Consider the following 20815-nt stretch of genomic DNA (forward strand, 5'->3'; position numbering starts at 1 on the left):
TTAGGTAGGCAGTTTGGTAAGTAGTTCAGATAGGTAATTAATTGGTAGGTATAGGTAGATAATATGTAGGTACCACAGAACTGTTCCAAATTAGTTAGCATTTTATAAAAGGGTTGTTACCAGCTACTGCGTTTGAAAACTAAACAAGTTTTATGTTTTGTTATTCTATATTCTAATTTGTAAAAAATTTCATTTTTGATAACTGTTATAATACCAATACAGCTGCGATACTAGGGAGCTCCGTTATGCAAAACTTTTAATCTAAAATTATTAGGTTCAGGGTTAGACTTCAGTTAATTTTTATTTGTTTGGTGCAAATATTTTTATTTTCAAAAGCTTTGTAATTTCCTGCTTGAAGTTCATAGCAAACAGCTGATACTCGTTGAGTAGTGGTAAAAAGATAATGTGACTTGTTGCAGAACTTAGATTTCAGAAGCATGAATTCCATAATATAAACCTGATTCAGGCTTTCTTCCACATCTGTTGATCATTTTGAGAAATAGCTATTGTAAAAGCTCTGCTGGATACAAGCCAAAACAGTTAGCTGCCAAGTCAAACTTATGTGAAACATCATTACCATATTACCCTGGCGTCTTCATACTAAACAACACCTAAAATGTTAATAATAATAAAGTTCACGCTTTTCTATCACCTCTGACCCTTATAGTTTTATACAACAGCCAATCAATGAATTATATAACATCTGATGCTCAAGGCAATGACATTTTCAAGAGGCAAAGCTAGCTCTTACACTGAAGTATCCTTCTGAGTGAAATTAGCTTATACTTACTGATATGACGAAGAACATGCAGCGCAACGGTGAGCCTTGTAGCGGCACAGAGACTTCCCTACAGGCACCAAATAATTTGTCTGAAGATGTGGAAAGTAAAATTGAACAGACACTTGCCAAAACCATAGAGCCACCTGATGGAGGTAATCGTCATTTAAAATAGCTCATAATTGACACTTTTATTTATCAATGAATTGTGGGAAAACATCTTAAGTTGGAATTTTTAAAAATTTGGTTTCGGCATGTTTTGTTTTTGATCGGTTCAGATTGATCAAGGCTAACAACAGAGCTTCTTGAAAATTGTTTTACTGTTTTAAATTTTTTAGTGCTCAATAGTAATTTGATGCTAGTAGGAAGTGAATACTTAGACTTTTTCACTCCACAAAATGGCTTGTCACATTGAACAACCTCTTATTGAGGTCACTATAAACCTAAATAATATCATTCCAATGAGCATGACATTTTTTTCCAAGTTCAAAATCGTGTTGAGATAAATTTTTGCTCATCAATAATACCATATACTGTAAAAGTATTGAATGTAGTTTCAACGAGCCCAATCGTATAGATTAAAGCAGTGAACCTCAGACCTCTTGTTTGGTTTGACTCAGATGTATATATTTTCAGTGTTATATGAATCAAACTTTCACAGTTATTAGTCTGAGTCAATTCAGGGAAACTGAGTGAGAGTGAAACTTGGAATCACCTTTTGTGTATGTAGTTTACTTGCAACTAATGAAGACCTGTGATGTCCGCTGGCTATTCCAGGTTGGGGTTGGATTGTTGTGCTTGGCTCCTTTCTCATCCATGTCATAGTTGATGGCATCACATACTCATTTGGAGTTATCTTCATTGCCCTTCTTGAGGATTTTCAAGGGGGAAAGGGTGACACGGCATGGATACTTTCCATCTTTGTTGGCATGACTCTTGGTTCAGGTTAGTGGTAGTGCTTTAAACTGTATGGCTGCTAATTGGCGTGTATAGGTTTGAAGACATGCTCCTTATGAGCCTTACTACAGGTAAAAAGGTTTATATGAGAGACCTATCTGTTTTTATAATCAGCGCTTCCGGGTTAGGATATTATCGGCTACATGTTTGTCAAAAAAAATTGATAGAGGATGCTGTAGCTTTCTCAAACTTCAATTGAAAAACATCACTGAAAAACTGAGAAGCCCCAAATAGTATTTGTGCTGTTTACTACTTACTGCATTTTAAAAATGTACATTTTGCATATCAAAATATTATCAAAACGTTATGATTTTATTTAAACTGAAATTAAAAGATAGCGAGCTTTGATTAGTTGCATTAATGAGCATTTCAGAAAAAGTAGACACTAAGGGATTTAGAAATGAGTTTTCGCATAAGATATTTTGAGAGAAGACAATGAATGTTGACGCGTGATTGACCTGTTTGCCTAGGTGAAACAAAAAATTACTTTCGTTTTTCGATTGCCCAATAGAAATCTTTATTGAACAGTGCAAGTGATTAGTGACTGGTATATTTACTTTCATTAGTGAGCATGCAATAAGAAACCAAGCCAATCTATTATGGACTCATGCAGCTTTCACATATTGCGTGTGTATGTGTAAGCATGTGTGAGAGCGTGACTGTGTGCTCATGCATGCGTGCAATGTTTTATTGCATGTAGCTTATAGGTGAAAATAAAAATTAATAAAAATACAAACAAGAAGCAAAAGAGACTGTCCAATAGTTTGAGACTAGCTGCAGAACAGCCTCATTGGTAGTTTGCTGAAGAACAGACACGAGTCATGAGCGAGCACCAGTAGCACCACCATCCATGGCACCATATTGCTTCAACCTAGTAATTAAAGCTGCATGTACACACACCGATTATAAACTCTTTGATTTTAGTTGAGTTCTGTGCCAACCATAACGAAGCGATTATCTTAATTTTTGTTGTTTTTACTTCATTCCTATGGTTTACCCAAAAATGTGGCTTATAGAGAGTACGGTATTTTTGTGGGCCATGAGCTGTATTCGAATTTCATTCAGAAAACCAGTGTTGTTGCATTAGAATGAAACTTATTATCACAAATTTTCCAAATCCTAAACTTTGTCATCAATATTTTTTTTTAAATTACAACTTTGCCATTTACAAGAAACACATGGGAATTTGGATTTGACCCCAACAAGGTCAAATCCATGGTCAAACTTTGGTCATGGCAAAGCATCTGATTCTAATGACAACTATGGTCATTAGTAAAACTGCAATGATAAATGTATTTGAGTTCATCACAATTGAAATTAATTTTATAGATTTGAGTTTATATTTTTTGTTTAGTTAAATAAAAGATGCATAATAACCATACAATAAAAAGAATTAGCAGTAGTTATCGCTGGTAGCATTATTAAAGTCAGGTACTTCCTGTAGAGTTTAACGTTTTGATATTGTATTGCTCAGATAAAATCATTTTTCTGAATATCAAATTAACTTGAGCACTAACAAACCTTACAGTTTTTGGTAAGGAATTCCATCAATCAAAAATACTGCTGCCGAGTGTGCTTTAACGTTAAACAGTTTGTTGTTAGTGATAAGATGAAACTACTCTTATGAGGGCTGGAGTCAGTGTGACTTTTGATCATCTACTTCTTATATATGAGAAATAATGCTGTAAATAATAGCTATTGATAAGACATCTTTAAAAACATAAATGATGCTCACAATTCTATTTATACTCGCAAATAATATTTTTAAATGCATCTGCCACTCAGCGGGTGTCATCCAAAAAACTTAGATTTCATTTTTATTAGAAATTTTACTAAAATGAAAACCAAGTTATTCCTGTGGGACAATTAAAAAGCCAGCCAATGGAAAAAAAAATTGCTGCTGTTTTGTCACTCTCTGATTTCATTGAAAGTCATACTCTTTCTAGCAGCCATAGAGGCTAAACATTGCATTAGGTATTGTCCTGCCATTTTTTGCTATTCTCGCATAGCCTTAGATGAATAGATATAGGTAATCATCGTGTTAGAAAAATGATCTAATGGTGAGAATGTAGGCCTGAGAGACAGTAGGTAGACAGTTGAGAGACCTGGCAGTTCTTGTGCTGTGTTACCCCATGATCTGGCAAGGTAGACCTGATGAGTAGGCGCCTAAGGTGACAAACCATCATGAACTTTGCTACTAATAGAAACAGTTGTGCAATCCGCTTGGATATAATTAGCAACAGCTTTGTGAGGATGTTTGGCTAGCCTTCCTGTTTATCCTGTTTAGAATATTGTGTGGCAATATACCCTATTATCACAATCCTAAAATATTGCACTCTCACTCATCCGCTCTAACTCCAGAATCAGTGTTTGGAAATAACTGCAAAAAGTTAATAGAAAATGAGATTATTTTTTCTAAATTTATCTAGCATATCTTAATATTTGCTTAATATAGGCCTAGTAGCTGTGCTACCCATCATTGCCCGGCTAATTAAAAAGTATTTGGTCAAAAAGTTAATTTTCATTTAATATGTAACATTTTCCATTCTAACTTTAAACTACATATCATGAGAAAAGTGTTAGTTGAAAAAAATTAATAAAAAATAAAAACAACTGTAAAGGTTTTCAAACTTTGTCAAACAACTTCTAAACTTATATTTCTTTATATCATGAGAAAAATGTTGCGTGAAGGTCAAATAAATTAAAAAAACAAAATGACTATAAAAGGGTTTAGATGCAAATGTGAAATATTAGCAAGCAGAAGCTAAATTAAATCGATTTTGCTACAGTAATGATACAAATAATACAAATTGAGAAAACAAAATAAAAATCCTGAAAATGTAGAATTAGTAATAGCAATTCTAGCATAGAAGTGCGTTTGTATAACAAAGGTTACTGTGCCACCAGAAGCTATCCACCAAAACTTTGAATACAAAGACACTCTTACTCTTCAGGGAAAGACTCTTCCCTGCAGCGACAATGCAATTTTCCGTGCGGGAATATTGGCCTTGACCCTAGATACAGTAATGGAACTTTATGAAAAATATTTCTTAACAGGGGTGTTGTAACGCGTGGCCGCATTGGTAAAATAATCAGCGTGCGCTATAGCTATATCTATAGCTGGACACACACACTAACACATAGAAATGTGTATATAGATTGTGTAAGTCTTCCTGTTGTCTCTGCTATGTCAACTGCTCTTTAAAGTTCAAAGGCAGCACTATGTGTGGTACAGCTAACGACAGTGTACACTGGACTGCATAAACTGGCTGATGTGCCATACATAGCATATTCACCTCTAAACTTACAGTAGTCTTTAACCATCTTCTGCTCATCTCTTTAGCCAACGCTTGACTCAAATGTTTATCATGATGACACACATAAGATCGTTCTCTTAAGACCCACCGAAATCAATTGTTTAACTGTTTCCATATGTTTAGTACATCATATGTTATTATATTGCAAATGGTAATCATTGCCATAGCCTTAACTGACACATAATCCGTTGATGTCAATAAAAACATTGCCACCCATGTGTGATTATATGTATTTAATTTCTTGGGGGCAGCTTTGCAGCCGAAGGCAATTCTATCAAATTTATTGTATGAGCGTGTGCTGCTTATGACTGCTTATATTCATAGCTGTTTCTTTTTCCCCACCACATGGTTACAGTATAAACATGTTATTTCCTAAACTGTTTTGATAAACACAAAAGGTGAGTGGAAGAACTCTCCATGTTGACAGGTCTGTATCAGACAGTTATTTTATGTAAAAACATTAATCAATTAATAATAAGTCATATCAATGCCTTTTGCATTAATTTCAAAAAAGTTCTAGCCACTTACAAATACAGTTTTAATTGAAGGACATGAACTCTCATCTTTGATTCATGCATTTAATAATGCTTATACAACTTTGGGTTTGCTAAGCTTATATTTATAAACAAACCAATCAACTCATGGCGTAATTGTCTTATTTTATGATAAAACAAAAAATAAAAAGCGGTAATAATTGCTTTATATAATTTGAAGGACAATTCAAGGTAACTAGGATAACTAGTTAAGTAGGCCAAATTAGAGCACCTAGCTAATTGATCAAAATTAAGACTGACCTTAAAGGACTACTTCATCTGTTTCTTTGTCAGAAATTTATAAACAAGCAAAAGAATATTGAAAAATATTCTGTTGAATGAAAGAAATAGTTGTGATATAGCGTGGTGGTGAAGTTGTTAGGCGTGTGTTATTTCATGGTTTCATTTTGTGTTATTTCATGGTTTCATTTTGTGTTATTTCATGGTTTCATTTTGTGTTATTTCATGGTTTCATTTTGTGTTATTTCATGGTTTCATTTTGTGTTATTTCATGGTTTCATTTTGTGTTATTTCATGGTTTCATTTTGTGTTATTTCATGGTTTCATTTTGTGTTATTTCATGGTTTCATTTTGTGTTATTTCATGGTTTCATTTTGTGTTATTTCATGGTTTCATTTTGTGATTTGCGTACTTATCAATTTGCTATTTGTGTGAATGCCTTCAGATACCTTAGCTTGGCGAGTATGACTTGTACAAGTTATCCAGTACTGATGCTTGTCAATCACCAAGGCTATCACCCTCAACATTTTCAGTTGAGCAGATTTTAAACAATACCTAAGATGCAGCAGGGATTTCGTTTTGGTTAATTCGTTTAGGTGTACTTTGAACTAATTTTTAAAAAATAAATTTTGTTGAAATGCCTCTGAATGTATTTATTAAACTCTTTGAAGTCTTATTTACCGTATAAAATATGTTTGGAGCAACTCTTTCATTGAGTACACAACTCGAGTCATCAATCGATGGTCATGTAGCACAAATGGTTTGAAATTTTATAGAAAATATTCTTCATAAGCATGCTAAAAATGTTTAGCTCTAAAGTATTCATAATTAATCTAAAGTTAGCATTTATCCCCTGCTCCATTCACACAGTCGATTGTCATAAGCTTCACATTTGAGCTAGAAAACATGCGGTCAATTTCGCCAAATTTCTGTAATTTGAAAAAAGTTGTCAACAAAAGCAAAAGGTATCTTTCAACTTTAAAAAAATGCTTCGTCATTATATTATGCTACCGGTGAACTATAATACCAATATATCATTTAGGAATTATGATTCCATATTATCACTTTTAAAACTGTAAATATTTTGCTATTGCTATTTATCATAAATTTGTGAAAGTGCATGCATTGAATGAAACTGATGAAACTCCGTAGTACTCTAAAACTATTAGTTAGAAAAAAATTGAACTATTGGAATAATCATTGATGTACATATACTTCATAGCCTTTTGTGCAAAAAGTATTTCATAGTCTGATGTATTTAGGTGTTCCATAGCCTTAGGTTATGTAGGTGTTCCCCAGCTATATGCGTGTAAGTGTTCCATAGCCTTAGGTATGTAAGTGCTCCATAGCCTTAGGTTACGTAGATGTTCTCCAGCCATATGCGTGTAAGTGTTCCATAGCCTTAGGTATGTAGATGTTCCATAGCCTTAGGTTATGTAGATGTGCCCCAGCCATATGTGTGTAAGTGTTCCATAGCCTTAGGTATGTAAGTGTTCCATTGCCTTAAATTACGTAGATGTTCTCCAGCCATATGCGTGTAAGTGTTCCATAGCCTTAGGTATGTAAGTGTTCCATAGCCTTAGGGTATGTAGTTTAATGCACAATGCATCCTGAACTCTCATATTACTATTATACCTTTTTTCTAAAGTTTAGTTGTAATAGCCATAGTTGAAGCTTGGTATGTCTTGCCATAAAGGGTTATCGCCATTGTAAATATTATTCTTGATGAAGAGAATAAGGAACTTATTAAAATTCCAGTATTTACTATCAGCAGACTACAATGTTGAATATTTCACAAAATATTAGCCTGATGATGGCAAATTGATTTTACTGCAATTAGCAAAAAATTGCACCAATTGCAGTAAAAGTCTTTAAATGTCTGTCCTTATAATTTTACTTTAAACTCAATATTATTTTAGGGCCAATTGCGAGTGCGTTGGTAAATATGTACAGCTGTCGAACAGTCACTATGGTTGGTGCCCTTATTGGTGCTGCCGGATTTGCCATCAGTTCTTTTGCACCTGGAATCTGGTTTCTCTATCTCAGCCTCGGGATTGTGGCAGGTAAGTTTTAGGAAGTGAACAGGGAGCAGTGTACCAGATTAAAGATAAGATGCAATGAATAATATTATTGATTAAAGTCATTCATTCGCAGACATCAGATATAGTCAACTGTGTTGCTCAATATTTCATGTTGGCATGCATTTTTGTAATTATAAAGTACTCATTTTAACACTAATTTCGGTGAGTGTTTCACACTTATATGTACATCCTCAGTACATGTTATGGCACAACACTTCCTTGTTGGGTTTGCTATATTGTAGGGTAGATAACTCCTGGAATCTAGTTGCTTATTTATAGCCAGTAAAATATAGAAAAGATTTAATTGTTTGATAAGAATGGCAATGAGAGCTCTCATGTGACTATTTTATTTATCATAACAATGTTAGCAGTAGGAGGACAGACTTGACAGTTTTGACCAAACATTAAACTAAAACCTTCAAGTTGTTATTGAGAACATATATGCACTATTTTTTAAGGGATGTCTATTGGTTTAACTTATAAATGGACAACTTTGTAATAAAAAACATTTTACAAATTTTAAACAGTGGCTGGTCTATCACGCTTTGTTCAAAGTATTTTGTACTTGTATGAAAATGGTCGCGGCTTGAGAGATGGCTGGTCCTTAAAAAAGTGTACTCAGATTGCTTGATTTGTATTAGTAAAATATTTTTAGTGGTGTACCTATCCTTCGTATCAGAGGAAGTTTGCTCAAAACATACCGGCAAGTTTTGTTTATCCAGGTCTTGATGTATTTCCAACATACACAAACTGGAGTACATGTATGTGTTTATTGGATGCGCAAATATGTAGACTTGATGCAGTTGACCTTTTGGTTAGGAATAGCATCATGTAGCCATTTTAAGATGAGAATAATGCTACAATTTCCTTGCTGTTATCTAGGTATCTAAGGTAAGGCTATTATATGCAGGTTTGATGGCATAATCTGAAAGACTGCATGCACACAGCAGAATGAGTCTTTACCTAACCTTGCCCTACACTGGCTTGAGTTAGATTTCCCTAACAAATTGCTTTTCTTCAACATTCATTTACTGAGCGATGTCATGTAAGACGTGTCAATGCTTGACATACAGACATAGACTATAGTTTTCTACAGGAGGTGGCAGAGTAGATCTGTGAGTAAAATTTTAAAAGCACAGATGTCTAGTTAAAAAGATCAATATCTAGTATATCTTTTTTATGTAACATAAAAACAATGCAGCAGTCGAAACAGGAAAGACCAAATGTCAATGTAAATTTTAACAGCAATTAAAATTCTTCGCTACTCTTTCTATGATTTAATACAATTACTAGCAATAAGAATGGTGTTTATAGAGAGATAAAGCAGTTTATGAATGTCTTTTAAAATTTCACGAGGAAATATAACTTCTTCGTATTATCAAACACTGAACAATTCTTGTTGAAGCCTCTATGCAATTTAACTCCTAATTTGCAGAGTTGCCTACACATGCACTAGCACTGATTTAGTTTAGAATGATAGCAATGAGATTTATTCTGCAGCCAATTATTTTAAATTATGTTGAAACTATATGTAGTTCTTACTGGAAGCTCTCTTATGTTATATTTGGTATCGATATACCAGTTCTTCTGCTAGACACTTGTGTTTGTATTTAGATATGCCAAGAAGCTTTAATGCTTTAGAATTAATAAATTGAAATAGTATTTCTATAGTGCAAACCAAATTCAACAGTTGGATTCGGTACAAATATGGCTTAATTGTAAATTGCAGTGGACAGTCACCGAGCTGAAATGTATTAATTTGGTTTACGCTGCTTTGGCTGTGAAGTAGACTAAATTTTGTTGAAGCTGCTGGGGAAATATTTTATGAATGTGTGAAACCTATAAGATGTTTCGCCTGTTTACCATATTGTAAGAACATTGGCACTTGCCTGTACTTAGTTTACATTGTAGGGTTTGGCTTTGGACTCATCTATCTCCCTGCCATAGTCATAGTGAGCTACTACTTTGAGAAACGTCGAGCCCTTGCGACAGGCCTTGCTTGCTGTGGCTCAGGTTTTGGTACTTTCATCTTTGCACCATTATCCGAACTTCTTGTCAAACACTTCGGTTGGAAGGAAACATGTTTTTGGATGGCCGCTATTATTCTCCAGTGCTGTATTTTTGGAGCACTTTTTCGACCGTTGCCACTTGTTGATAACACGGAGGTTCTGCCAGCGATTGAAATTACGGGAGTGGAGTTAAAAGACAAAGCTTTGAGTGAATCTCACGTAGGCATTGTTCAAACTGGTAAAGCTCGATCCGCGGAAGTGACAAAGAGCAAAATTTCTTTAAATCATATCACGTCTCTCAGCTCTCTCAACCAGCCATTACCAGGTCATCAATTGAAACAGCATATACCCCTGCACAGAAAGGATGTGTTCTACAGCGGCAGCCTGCAAAATATACCGCTCTACACGCAGAACAAATCAGACTATGTGACTAGCAATATGTCCATAGTCCATTCTCTTCATCAGGCTCAATATCCAGCACAAGCTGGGAAAAAGTCGCAAGGGCGATGTGGCAACTTCGCTGGCAGTTTTAAATCACTAATCGATTTTTCTTTGCTGAAAGACTGGGCATTCGTTCTATTTTTGTTATCAAACTTCTTTACAAGCTTGGGCTTCAATGCTCCTTTCTTGTTCATCCCAGACAGAGCTAAAGAGTATAATATCAGCAGTGGCAAGGCAGCCTTTCTTGTTTCCATAGTTGGCATCGCAAACACGGTTGGGAGAATCATGTTCGGGTTTATAGCGGACTTGCGCAGAGTAAAACGCTATCGACTCTACATCTACAACACAGGATTAGTCATTGCTGGCTTGGCTACCGCCTTCAGCTCTGGAAGTAGTCATGCGTCACAAATCATCTACTCCATTGTCTTTGGCGTTTTTATTGGTGAGTCCGCAACTAGGTATTGCTATGAGATTCCTATAATAGCTTGAATCAAAGAATCTTTGGACAAGCTAGTTGCTGTATTTGTGTCAATATACTGATGAGAAACTATCGCACTGCCTAAAATACTTTATGAGACTATTTTTATAAAAGCCTACGCATTTTTGTATTAACGTATCAAGGTTTGATGTTTGCGTAAGCACTCTTTTTACTACCGCTTAAATTATGCTAATGATTGTAGATCTGGCGGCCGATCATTACAACCATTATCATATTGCTATTGTATCATTAAAATTCTGCCTGTTCAATGTGACTTTAAGATGTTGTTTCAATCTTACCAAAGTTGTTTTAATATCTCAAAAGCAGTGCATGCTGAGCTTCTCATTTTAGCTGTTCCAAAAATATGAAAATATTCTACTCTTTCTAATTTTTTAATATTTGGTCCTTTTATAAAGTTTTTTGGAAATACGTAGTCAGCAATTCAAATGACTCAGCATATTGAAAGCAGACCTACAAAGGCATATCTAACAATAGTTTGCCCATAAATCAATATCATTAAAAATGATTACGTTTGTGAAATTTTTGTATTTAGCGACAAGATAGTTTTTGGTCTGTTTTGTTTAGAAACTTTTTTGAATAATTAATGTATCAGTAACCGCTGAGACCATCAATGTATATTTGTCTGATGTGGTGTAAAAGCCTTAGTAGCTAGATTATAATTGACATGCTAATCATCATACCTTGACTTTGCATTGTGCCCTAGTTCAACAGAGAAGACAACTCCATTTTAAAGTCATTTTTTCAGCTTGTTTATTGATGTTTTTTTATTAGTTTGTCTTTTAAAGTCAAGAACTTATGCATTTTTCAAAATTGAATCACCATGTTGTACATCACCATTTGCTGTATAACACACACAATCACACACAATAAATTTTCACCTTTGGCTCAGTCATGCTATGTAATAGCTCATGCTAGAGTGTGCCATCAGGACCATACATTAATACGTACTTAATAGTAAATACAGAAACACTTTGCTTAGTTTCCTCATTAATGAGACTTTCTAAAACTGCTTAAGGTTTCTTTCCTTTAAATATCTTATCATATCAGTTCTCCTGTAACACAAATATGCTAGAGGCTGTTCAGTGCGATCACTAGAAATCATCAAAAATATTGAAGCAATGCCGATTCATAGAAACATTTGTCATTCACAGATATATTAACACACTTTTATATGCTAGATTTGATTATCCTTATTTTCTACATATTCATGAGTGTTACTTTGTGTCACTATAGCTAGTCTTATTGTTGACACTTCCTGACAGGTTGTTGCGTATCCTTGACGGCCATCATATTGGTTGATCTGTTAGGAGTTGACAAGCTAACTAGTAGCTTTGGAGTTACCCTGCTTGGACAAGGAGTTGCTGTACTTATTGGACCCCCTATATGCGGTATGAATTGCTGAGGAATACTCTGGTATAAAATCTGTGTATTAATATGTAGTATATATATTAATACACAGATTTTAATATATATCAATATTAATTTAATTATCAATATATATTATATTAATACATATTATATATATTAATATATATATATTATATAATAATTAATACAATATCAATAATTAATACTATTAGTATTAATTATATTAATAACATTAATTATTAATATAATTATTAATATATATTATATATTAATAATATTATAATAATATTAATAATTAATTAATAATAATATAATATTATTAATATATAATATTAATATATATTATATAATTAATATATGTTAATAATCTTAATATATATTATATATATTAATATTAATATTATATATATTATATATAATTAATATAAAACTAATGAGCATTGGTAACGCCCATTGTTTTTAGTGATCGCTACATGAATGCTTTTAAAGAAACTGAGTAAAGAATGCTTAAGCTTTTAAATAATGACATTACTAAATATGTGTTTTATAATAAACTAGATGAATGTCCGGCTTTGCAGGGTTAATTAGCTCAGTTTCCTCGCTCATTGAGTTTGAGTAAGTTAAACTAGTAATTTACGCTAGTCTAAATATTTACTATAAAAACAGCAGTGAAGCCATCTTGTAATCATTACTTTTTGCGTCATAATCTCTCACACAATCATGATCTTCAAACCTGCTAGTGGTAACTGATAGTATTTACGCAAGAGCTTGAATTGTGCATATTTTAACCAATGTAATAAGTATGTGCACAATTGTTGATTAGTACGGTCAGTTGGACACGCAGTCTAATGGATAGTATACCTGTCTGCTGCGGAATTGAAAGTTCTGCGTTCTATTCCAGTATGAAGCGGATTTTTTGTTCCTAAAAATTTAATGTTCTAACTGGACTCACAAGCAACAGACCAACAAACTAACACTTAGATTTGTATAAATAGACTAACTGAATTCTCAGCATTTGACAGGTAATAAACCACTTATAAACAGTGGCAGGAAATGTAGATGCCATTGGGTAGGTTGTCTAATGAACGAATGGCCAAATTAGCTAATTGGCTAATTTCAGTAACTTAAGCTAGTCACATGAAGTTGTGACTTACTATAATAAGAGCCATGAAGCCAGTTTGTAGTCTGTTGCATGTGACGTTATCTCACAATCATGACATTTAAAAATGCTGGTATTTTAACCAATAGTATTTTAGGTATACTTTAAATGTCTGAATTTTAACCGATGTAAGGTATATGGCCACACTTATTCTATTGCATAGCAATGTAATCGTTTGACTTGAATATAGGGTATGTGCCCGTCCACCTGGTGAATCCGAGTTAAATCCGATGCAAAGCCGACTTTTCGTTTTTACAATTTAATTGCTATGACTGGAAGCACGAACTACAGACCACCAACAACAAACAGACACTGAGAGTTGTATTTATAGAATAATAATATGTGATATAAATCTCTTGTATGCCATCACATTGTCACAACCTTCCTGTTACTAATGTTTGTTTGTCATCAACTATCTTCTCGAAGGAGTCTCTCTAATTCAGTTTTTGAACTGTGTCTGTTTTTACTGCATGCAGTTTTGTGTCAGCATGTGTTATGTAAAATATTACAAGATATAGAATCTTAGGTGGAGTACAGGCTAGATGCTTTTATTGGCTTTAATATTGTATATTTTTGTTTCTAGTCTAGCAATATAGATGAAATTAGTTTTTATCTTATTTTATCTAATTTAGATACATGTATTTCATATAAGTTACTCAAAATATTGATTAATGACCATACTATTGCAGGCTGGTTGTATGATGCAACTGGAAGTTATATGTGGCCGTTTGCTGTGACTGGAGGCAGCATCGCTTTCAGTGGAGCTATGCTATATTTCATTCCTACCTTGAGCAAGTTTCAGCATAAAATTCGTACGAGTGAGGAAATGAACATGGGTGTACGTATCGGAACAACAAGCTTGTAAGGAGTGCATGAGGAAGAGGGGGCATTCAAGAGTTCGGCAACAATTAATAACAATGATGTGCACACTGCAAATTATATATAAAAATTGAAATTTAGAAAGACAACTTGAGAAGTCTGTAAGGCGCATGCCTTACCACAGAAGAATACCATGCTTCTTAACATATGAATAGGGTGTTTGAGAGAGATATTTTTAAACTCTATGGCATCCATAGAATATCCATAAAGGTTATACTAGCAATAAGCTTCAGCTCCTGTGCTCTACTATAAAATTGCTTTTCCCTCGTTTTATGGATCATCACTTTATTGTCCCGGTTACATATATTTTACTAATAAATAATTTCGATGAATTGCCGTCATAGCTGTGACATGAAATTTTTACAGCTTTGTAGGTGTTCATTGTTGATGGTGACTTACATGTATGACCATAGTGCCACTGTTCACAGACTTTACTTTGAATGTACTTTAGTAACAATGTGCTACAAGAACCTACTTTCACAGATTTTACAGCCTCTGGATTGGCTAAGCACTTAAGGCTGGTTGTTGCTAAGTAACACATCTTAGAGAGATTGTCATATCAGTACTAATAAGCAAAATTGCTATATTTGATTGCTTAATTTTTAATCATATATTATATGTATTTGGTGATACCAGAGTACCAAAGTGCATAAGTTCTCACCCAACAAAATATAATTGCCAATGGGCATATGTTTTCAGAGCTCTGCTGGCTGCAATGTTATCTAAGCATGATTTTATTTTGAACAGCATAGCCTCTGGCAATATTGTGACTAGAGAAATTCCTGTGAGTACAAATGTTTCACTGATGCTGGAATGTTGAGGGCTTTTGAAAACAGTTGGCTATTATTATTAACTCTGTGCACAAGTTAAAGACCTACACTTAACTAGTACACTTATCTCCTTGATTAAACTAAGTCCATGCATTTACAAGTAGGGAAGTCTGAAGTCAAACTAGCCTTGTGATGTCATTGTAGTTCTAATAGCTAGTCTATTTTTCAAAGTTCCTTGAATTCTACCGTAAAGGCAAACATTATCTACTCAGCTAACAAAATCGTAGTTTCTGATTGTATACTGTACGACTCTCCAGACAATGGAGAATTACAAGCGCATGAAAGACTAACTTTAGACGGTGCTAGAAGAAAAAGAATATTTACAAGGTCAGTAATTAGTGAGTTATGCATGCAAAAATGTTTCAGAATTTTATTATTGAAACATTTTTTCAGACATTTAATTACTAGTACAATAACATTGAAAATTTGATAGACATTGTTTGAAGTACTCAGGAATATATATTTTAACTGGTATTTAAAACTTAATAGTATGCCTGGATTTAAAGTAAACGGCTTTAAACGGAACAGAAACAGCCCTGCCAAAAAAACAAATGGAATCTACTTATGAAATTTATGATGAACATGAAGTAATTAGAACTACTGCTATACCATAACTGTTGAATTTTACAGGTTCCTAGACTCATTTCTTGATACCCGCATTGTAACTTTGGTTCAGGTTTTCCTGAAAAGCAAATGGTACTGGCGGTAGTTCGCAAAAAAATGTTGGAGCCTGAACTTTGAACTTAACTCCCAGTTCAAGTTTGAAATGATTTTGGAACTCCTTGTAGAGTTGTTGACAAGTCTTAGGCAAAGATTGGTCAACGTTTAAGTCTCCAATTTTTTTAACTTTTTTCTCTGAATATTAGAGTCCAGTAGATTTCTTAAATCTCAGATTCCACTTCTTCCAAGTTAAGACAAGTTTGAAATCTTAGTGATGAAGGATTCATGCTCATTTTGCTGCTTTCCATATTGTACCTTCATTTTTCATCTCCTCAGTGTCTCAATAACGCTTTTCATCTCAGATTCAAAATGTCAGTCTGATATTTACAATACAGAGCTTCCAAACTCTTTCCAGTTAAATCCTGTCAGAAAAATGTCTCCTTTTCCCATATTTAGCTCTATGCGGAAATTAATTCTAACATGTCTGTATAATGGTAAAACACTGGTGATTTTCTTAGTTGATGACCTGATATCATGAACAAGGGGCTCCTCCTTTCCTGAATTTTTTGTATACAGCTTTTATGATTTTCACTGCATGGCAGATTTTGCAGGTAGTCTTTTGGTGCCAGCAATCATTTACGAGATGATAATTTTTTTTCCATCGGTAGCAAAGCTGATCATTTATTTTCAGTGTTGAGCTGATATTGTGAGTTCATGGCAGATTTCTTTCTTTGCTTTTTTCTTTTCCCTGATCACAATCTAGATTCTGGACGGACATGGAGGAATTTGTACTATATTTACTGTTTCCTTAGCAACCTTTAAAGCTTCTTCAATTCCAATGGCAACTTCTACGGCTTTGGCAAATGTCATCCCTTTTTTTCACGTTAAAAGGTGTTTTGAGGACAGCTTCATTGTTGACTGAACAAATAAATTTGTTTTGAAAAGATTTGTCATGTAGATCCTTAATAGATGAAAATTTTTTGCCGCGTTTTCACCGCAAGCTCCTTGATTTATCTTCCCTTGTTTTGTTTTCATGTTTCTCCAGAACCTGTGGTGTTTCTAATGATAAGAGTTTTTTAGAACTTTGCTGTTCATTAATGAGGATTATGCTGATTTCTACGGTGATGTCGTAATTTGTATCAGGGGCATATGTTGCTCTGCCTAGTTTAACAGTTGCTTGTAGATGACTGCTGACTGATTAGTTAAGAATAATTGAGTATTCTTGTGTGGCTTGGTAGAATTGGGATTTAAAAAAATTTTAAATGTGGGCGAAATGATTTGTCCATAGTTGTTTGTTAGGATCAAATCTAGTGAAACTTGGTGTTGGTCCCTTGTCCTTTTTTTAAGTAGCAATTCTTTAGCTTCTAGTCGTCTGCTTGTTAGTTTTCCAATTGTTTTTTTGTTCTTTTTTTGTTGTTGTAGCTTAAGTTGCTCGATGATCAATGCGCTGAGATCTTTAGTCGTTATGCTTGTGAGTGTCATTTGTCTGTATTTGCTAGTCCTGACAGCAGTTCCATTGCAGTGAATTCAGTTGTAGAGCACCTATCTATTTGTAACTCTGTCTCAGCAGTTTGTTGTTGACAGCTCTGTTGATTCAATTGATCAATAGGTAGGTTGTGAGTTTATCACTGGTGAGATCTCATCCTTTTCAACAATAAATCTGTTGGGTTCAAAGGGTTCGTAGAAGTGAAGCTTGGTGTGATGTAGAAACCTCTATTGTTGAGCCAGCAGTGCAAACTGACAACTATTTATTTAGTCCCTCTATTTATATAGGACCTTATCCAAATCATATCGTCAGAAATTGGTTCCTTTAAAATAACCAATTAAAAAAACATAAGAAAGCCATGCAATTATAAAGCATTTTTCACTCCGGTAAAAAGCTTGCATAACCAGTTAGCTAATCAGTTCATAATGGAAAAGTTTGAATGTATGGTCTGCAATAACACAACAATAAAGAGACAGTTTTTTCCATTTGATTTTGCTCTTAACAAAGTAGCGAGTTCAACAACAGCATAACTTTTAAGAATTTCGAAAACATACATTTTAACTCTAACTTTGTAAAAGTATCTTAATTATCTACATTTCATCTAAAAGTAATTGTCATTAAGGTGATTGATTTCACTATTATAGCACTTGTCTAAAATAAATCAGACAGATAAAGATGAATTTGGAGACTAATCGTAATGTGTGATTATATACAAATAACTGTATTGCATGGTTCAACAGGTAAGTTGGGCATGCTGTCTCAAAAGCACTTTCTAGTAAAAAATATAAGGCTTTATGTATTTAAATTAGAAAAAAATATTTCAGCAGCAATACTTATATCTATGTGTAAGTCAGCTGAGAGGTAATCTTTCTAATTAGGGACTGTGACCATGATGCATAGTAATGATCCTCTTACTTAGGATTATTAACTATAAGTGCTAGATTGGTGGTTCATTTAGTTGGTTTATGATTTGCGAATTTAGAGGGCTGTATTTTAGATGTAGATTTAATGTCAAGAATTAGACTGATTATTTTTAGCTGGTAAACTTTAGACCAAGTGATATTTAGTGAAAATGCATGCTTTCAATAGCAGAAAACCAAAATTATATAAGGGCTAATCAATCAAAGGTTGGTGCTAATTGCGCAAGTCTAAAAATATAAAAAGTAATACAAGAGCAGAGGGATACCTAAAGCGTGAGTAAAATATGGAATTCAAATGTTTTCTGGTTTACGCATGCTTATATATGTTTGCCAAGTCATTATAACATTAGTCAGCCAACCGCCATATCCGTAGATCTCAGACGATTGGGCGCTGCGAAACTTCCTAGGCAGTAAGCAATAAGTAAAAATAAGCAAATAACATTTATGCTATGCAGTGAAATAACAGATGCTAGAAAATTAGAATAACAAATCGGCGTGTCAGGCTACCAAGAGTCCAGAATTCTGTTTCCTAATTATGTTAAAAATGGTTAAATAAAAGGGTATGAGTGATTCTGAAAGAAGCGTATAATACTCTTACGACAGGAATCATAAATACTAATATAAAAGTGGAATAACATTATGAGTTCCTTTGTCTCAGACTGACACGGTATTGATAGGCTGTGTAACCAAGAATTACAAAAAAACTGGGCGCTTCTCACAATTTTTAATTGGTTGAACATTTACCAAGATTGAATAGTCAACCAAAATGTCATAATTAAACTTTAATGCAAAATGTATCTCTTCGAGATATCACACTACTGTGATAGCTTGTACAAAGCTTTATGGTGAGTGGTATTTAGTTGCCAACTCGTTGCATAAAATAAATCTGTTAAGGTAGATCTTCCATATAATCTCATAATTATTATAGACTTGATCATTCAAGTATATGAGTTATTTAAAATTGTTGAAATATTCTTACCGTATAAGCCCTTGATGCCATACTTATCTCCAACTAGAATCAATGATGAATTGTAGCTCATAAGGGACATTGGCTGAAATAGATGGAAGCTACTGATGTGCTGGCTACCTCCTAACTTTAAGCATATTGAACTAACTTGACCATTGATGTCAATCACTCTTAAAGCATTGTTTGTGAAATCTGTGACAATTAAAGTGTCATTCCTAAGCAGCAGAATATCATTTAGCTTTTCAAATAAAACAGCTTGAATTGAGCCTTCTTCTCAACCAGGGGAAGAACCTCCGGCAATTAGTGTAAATGATAAATTCTTTACATAGATTTTTCCAACTCTTCTATCTGCAGCAGCTAAAAGAACTTCAGTGTGACAATCAGGTAGCAGCTTGAAAATAGAAGTTTTTGTTTTTATATGCAGCACATACCTACTGCTTATATTTATAACAGCAATGTTATCAGTATGCAGCTGGCTGATGTAATCACTATCAAATTTCCCAACTCGCAATGGGTACTGAAAAGAACAATTAGCGAGACTACCATTGCGTGTGCCCCCATTGTTTACTGTTTTAGCAAACAGAGATGCCAGTTCAGTAGATCTGCTGAACATCCTTAAAACATGATTTCTTCTGTCTACTAGCAGCAGAGAAGAAAAGTTAAGACGATAAAAATTGCGAATAACATTAAATTGCACTGTAAACTTGTCTATTTTTTCATAACCGCTAGAAACTAGTCCAGTTAACCTGTTTATAGTCTTCTGACTGTGGATATTGGCTGTGAACAGCTGGCTTTTGGTAGATAGTAGTATGTTTCCCGGAACATACCTGTCATGGCTCATATGGTAAACTTTTCCTAGTCTATCCAACAATGAAAGCACTTTGCTTAATTTACTTCTGTAAAAATATATCCTGAGATCAACAAAACAAAATTGCAACAAGCAAAGCCATTGAAAATCACGCCTACCTAAAAGAGAATTTACAAAGACTTTATTAGTTTTTATTAACTTTTTGCTATTAGGCTTTAGTGAAAACACTTATTTTTCATTAGCTTTGTCAAATAGCAAGATAACAATTTATATATTTGACAATTTTTATTAAATTTTAAAAAACAATTAAGTATTGATGTAGAATATTAACAGTAGTTAACTTTAGTGTGCAATTTAAAGTGTATAAAGGTCATATCTATACAGGTACAAGGTCACAGTAATAAGCAAAATTAAATTTGACTTTCCTAGTGAATTATCCTAAGGTTTTATCTTGTTAGGATAAAATTTTCTTTACAAGGTTAGGGTGTAGGAATTAATGGAATTATTTGCTCACTTATGTCATATACTACTAATTATATTTAAGTGTATATATGTTGCTATTCACGGCTATTATAAACTTTTGATTTTGGATCTAATGACAGATTGGCAAATTGTACTTGTTGGTTGCAATGTTGGTTGCATTCATCATCATAAAATTCTCTTTTAATTTCTATAACATTACTTGATTAATATTTGTAGCTTGTAACACACTTTCAAAGTAGCATAATACTAATTAAATATATTGTGGTGGACGCCGGGCCATGACTTTTCTATTCTTGTGACTATTTCTATATATTTATATATTGCATGTTGTGTTTCCTCTTGTTCTATTATATTGTTAATAACTTGTTTGTTGTACTTATCGCTACTATGCTTTGCTTTC

General features: G+C 33.7%; 1 protein-coding gene across 1 annotated transcript; it reads left to right on the forward strand.

The window, feature by feature from the left end:
• The first annotated feature begins 794 nt into the window (after positions 1–794).
• On the forward strand, positions 795–14247 carry LOC137406798 (monocarboxylate transporter 12-like). Its single transcript, XM_068093409.1, has 6 exons — positions 795–933; positions 1556–1723; positions 7745–7888; positions 9818–10798; positions 12118–12243; positions 14072–14247. The coding sequence occupies exons 1-6, from the start codon at positions 795–797 to the stop codon at positions 14245–14247; spliced, it is 1734 nt and encodes a 577-aa protein (XP_067949510.1).
• The last annotated feature ends 6568 nt before the right edge of the window (positions 14248–20815 follow it).

This window comes from Watersipora subatra, chromosome 10 (genome assembly GCF_963576615.1).
Source record: "Watersipora subatra chromosome 10, tzWatSuba1.1, whole genome shotgun sequence".
NCBI classification, from domain to species: Eukaryota; Metazoa; Bryozoa; class Gymnolaemata; order Cheilostomatida; family Watersiporidae; genus Watersipora; species Watersipora subatra.

Coding starts and splice junctions, on each gene's coding strand:
- LOC137406798 (XM_068093409.1), top strand. CDS start 795: ATGACGAAGAACATGCAGCGCAACGGTGAGCCTTGTAGCGGCACAGAG. Junction 934..1,555: donor CATAGAGCCACCTGATGGAG/GTAATCGTCATT, acceptor TGGCTATTCCAG/GTTGGGGTTGGATTGTTGTG. Junction 1,724..7,744: donor TGGCATGACTCTTGGTTCAG/GTTAGTGGTAGT, acceptor ATATTATTTTAG/GGCCAATTGCGAGTGCGTTG.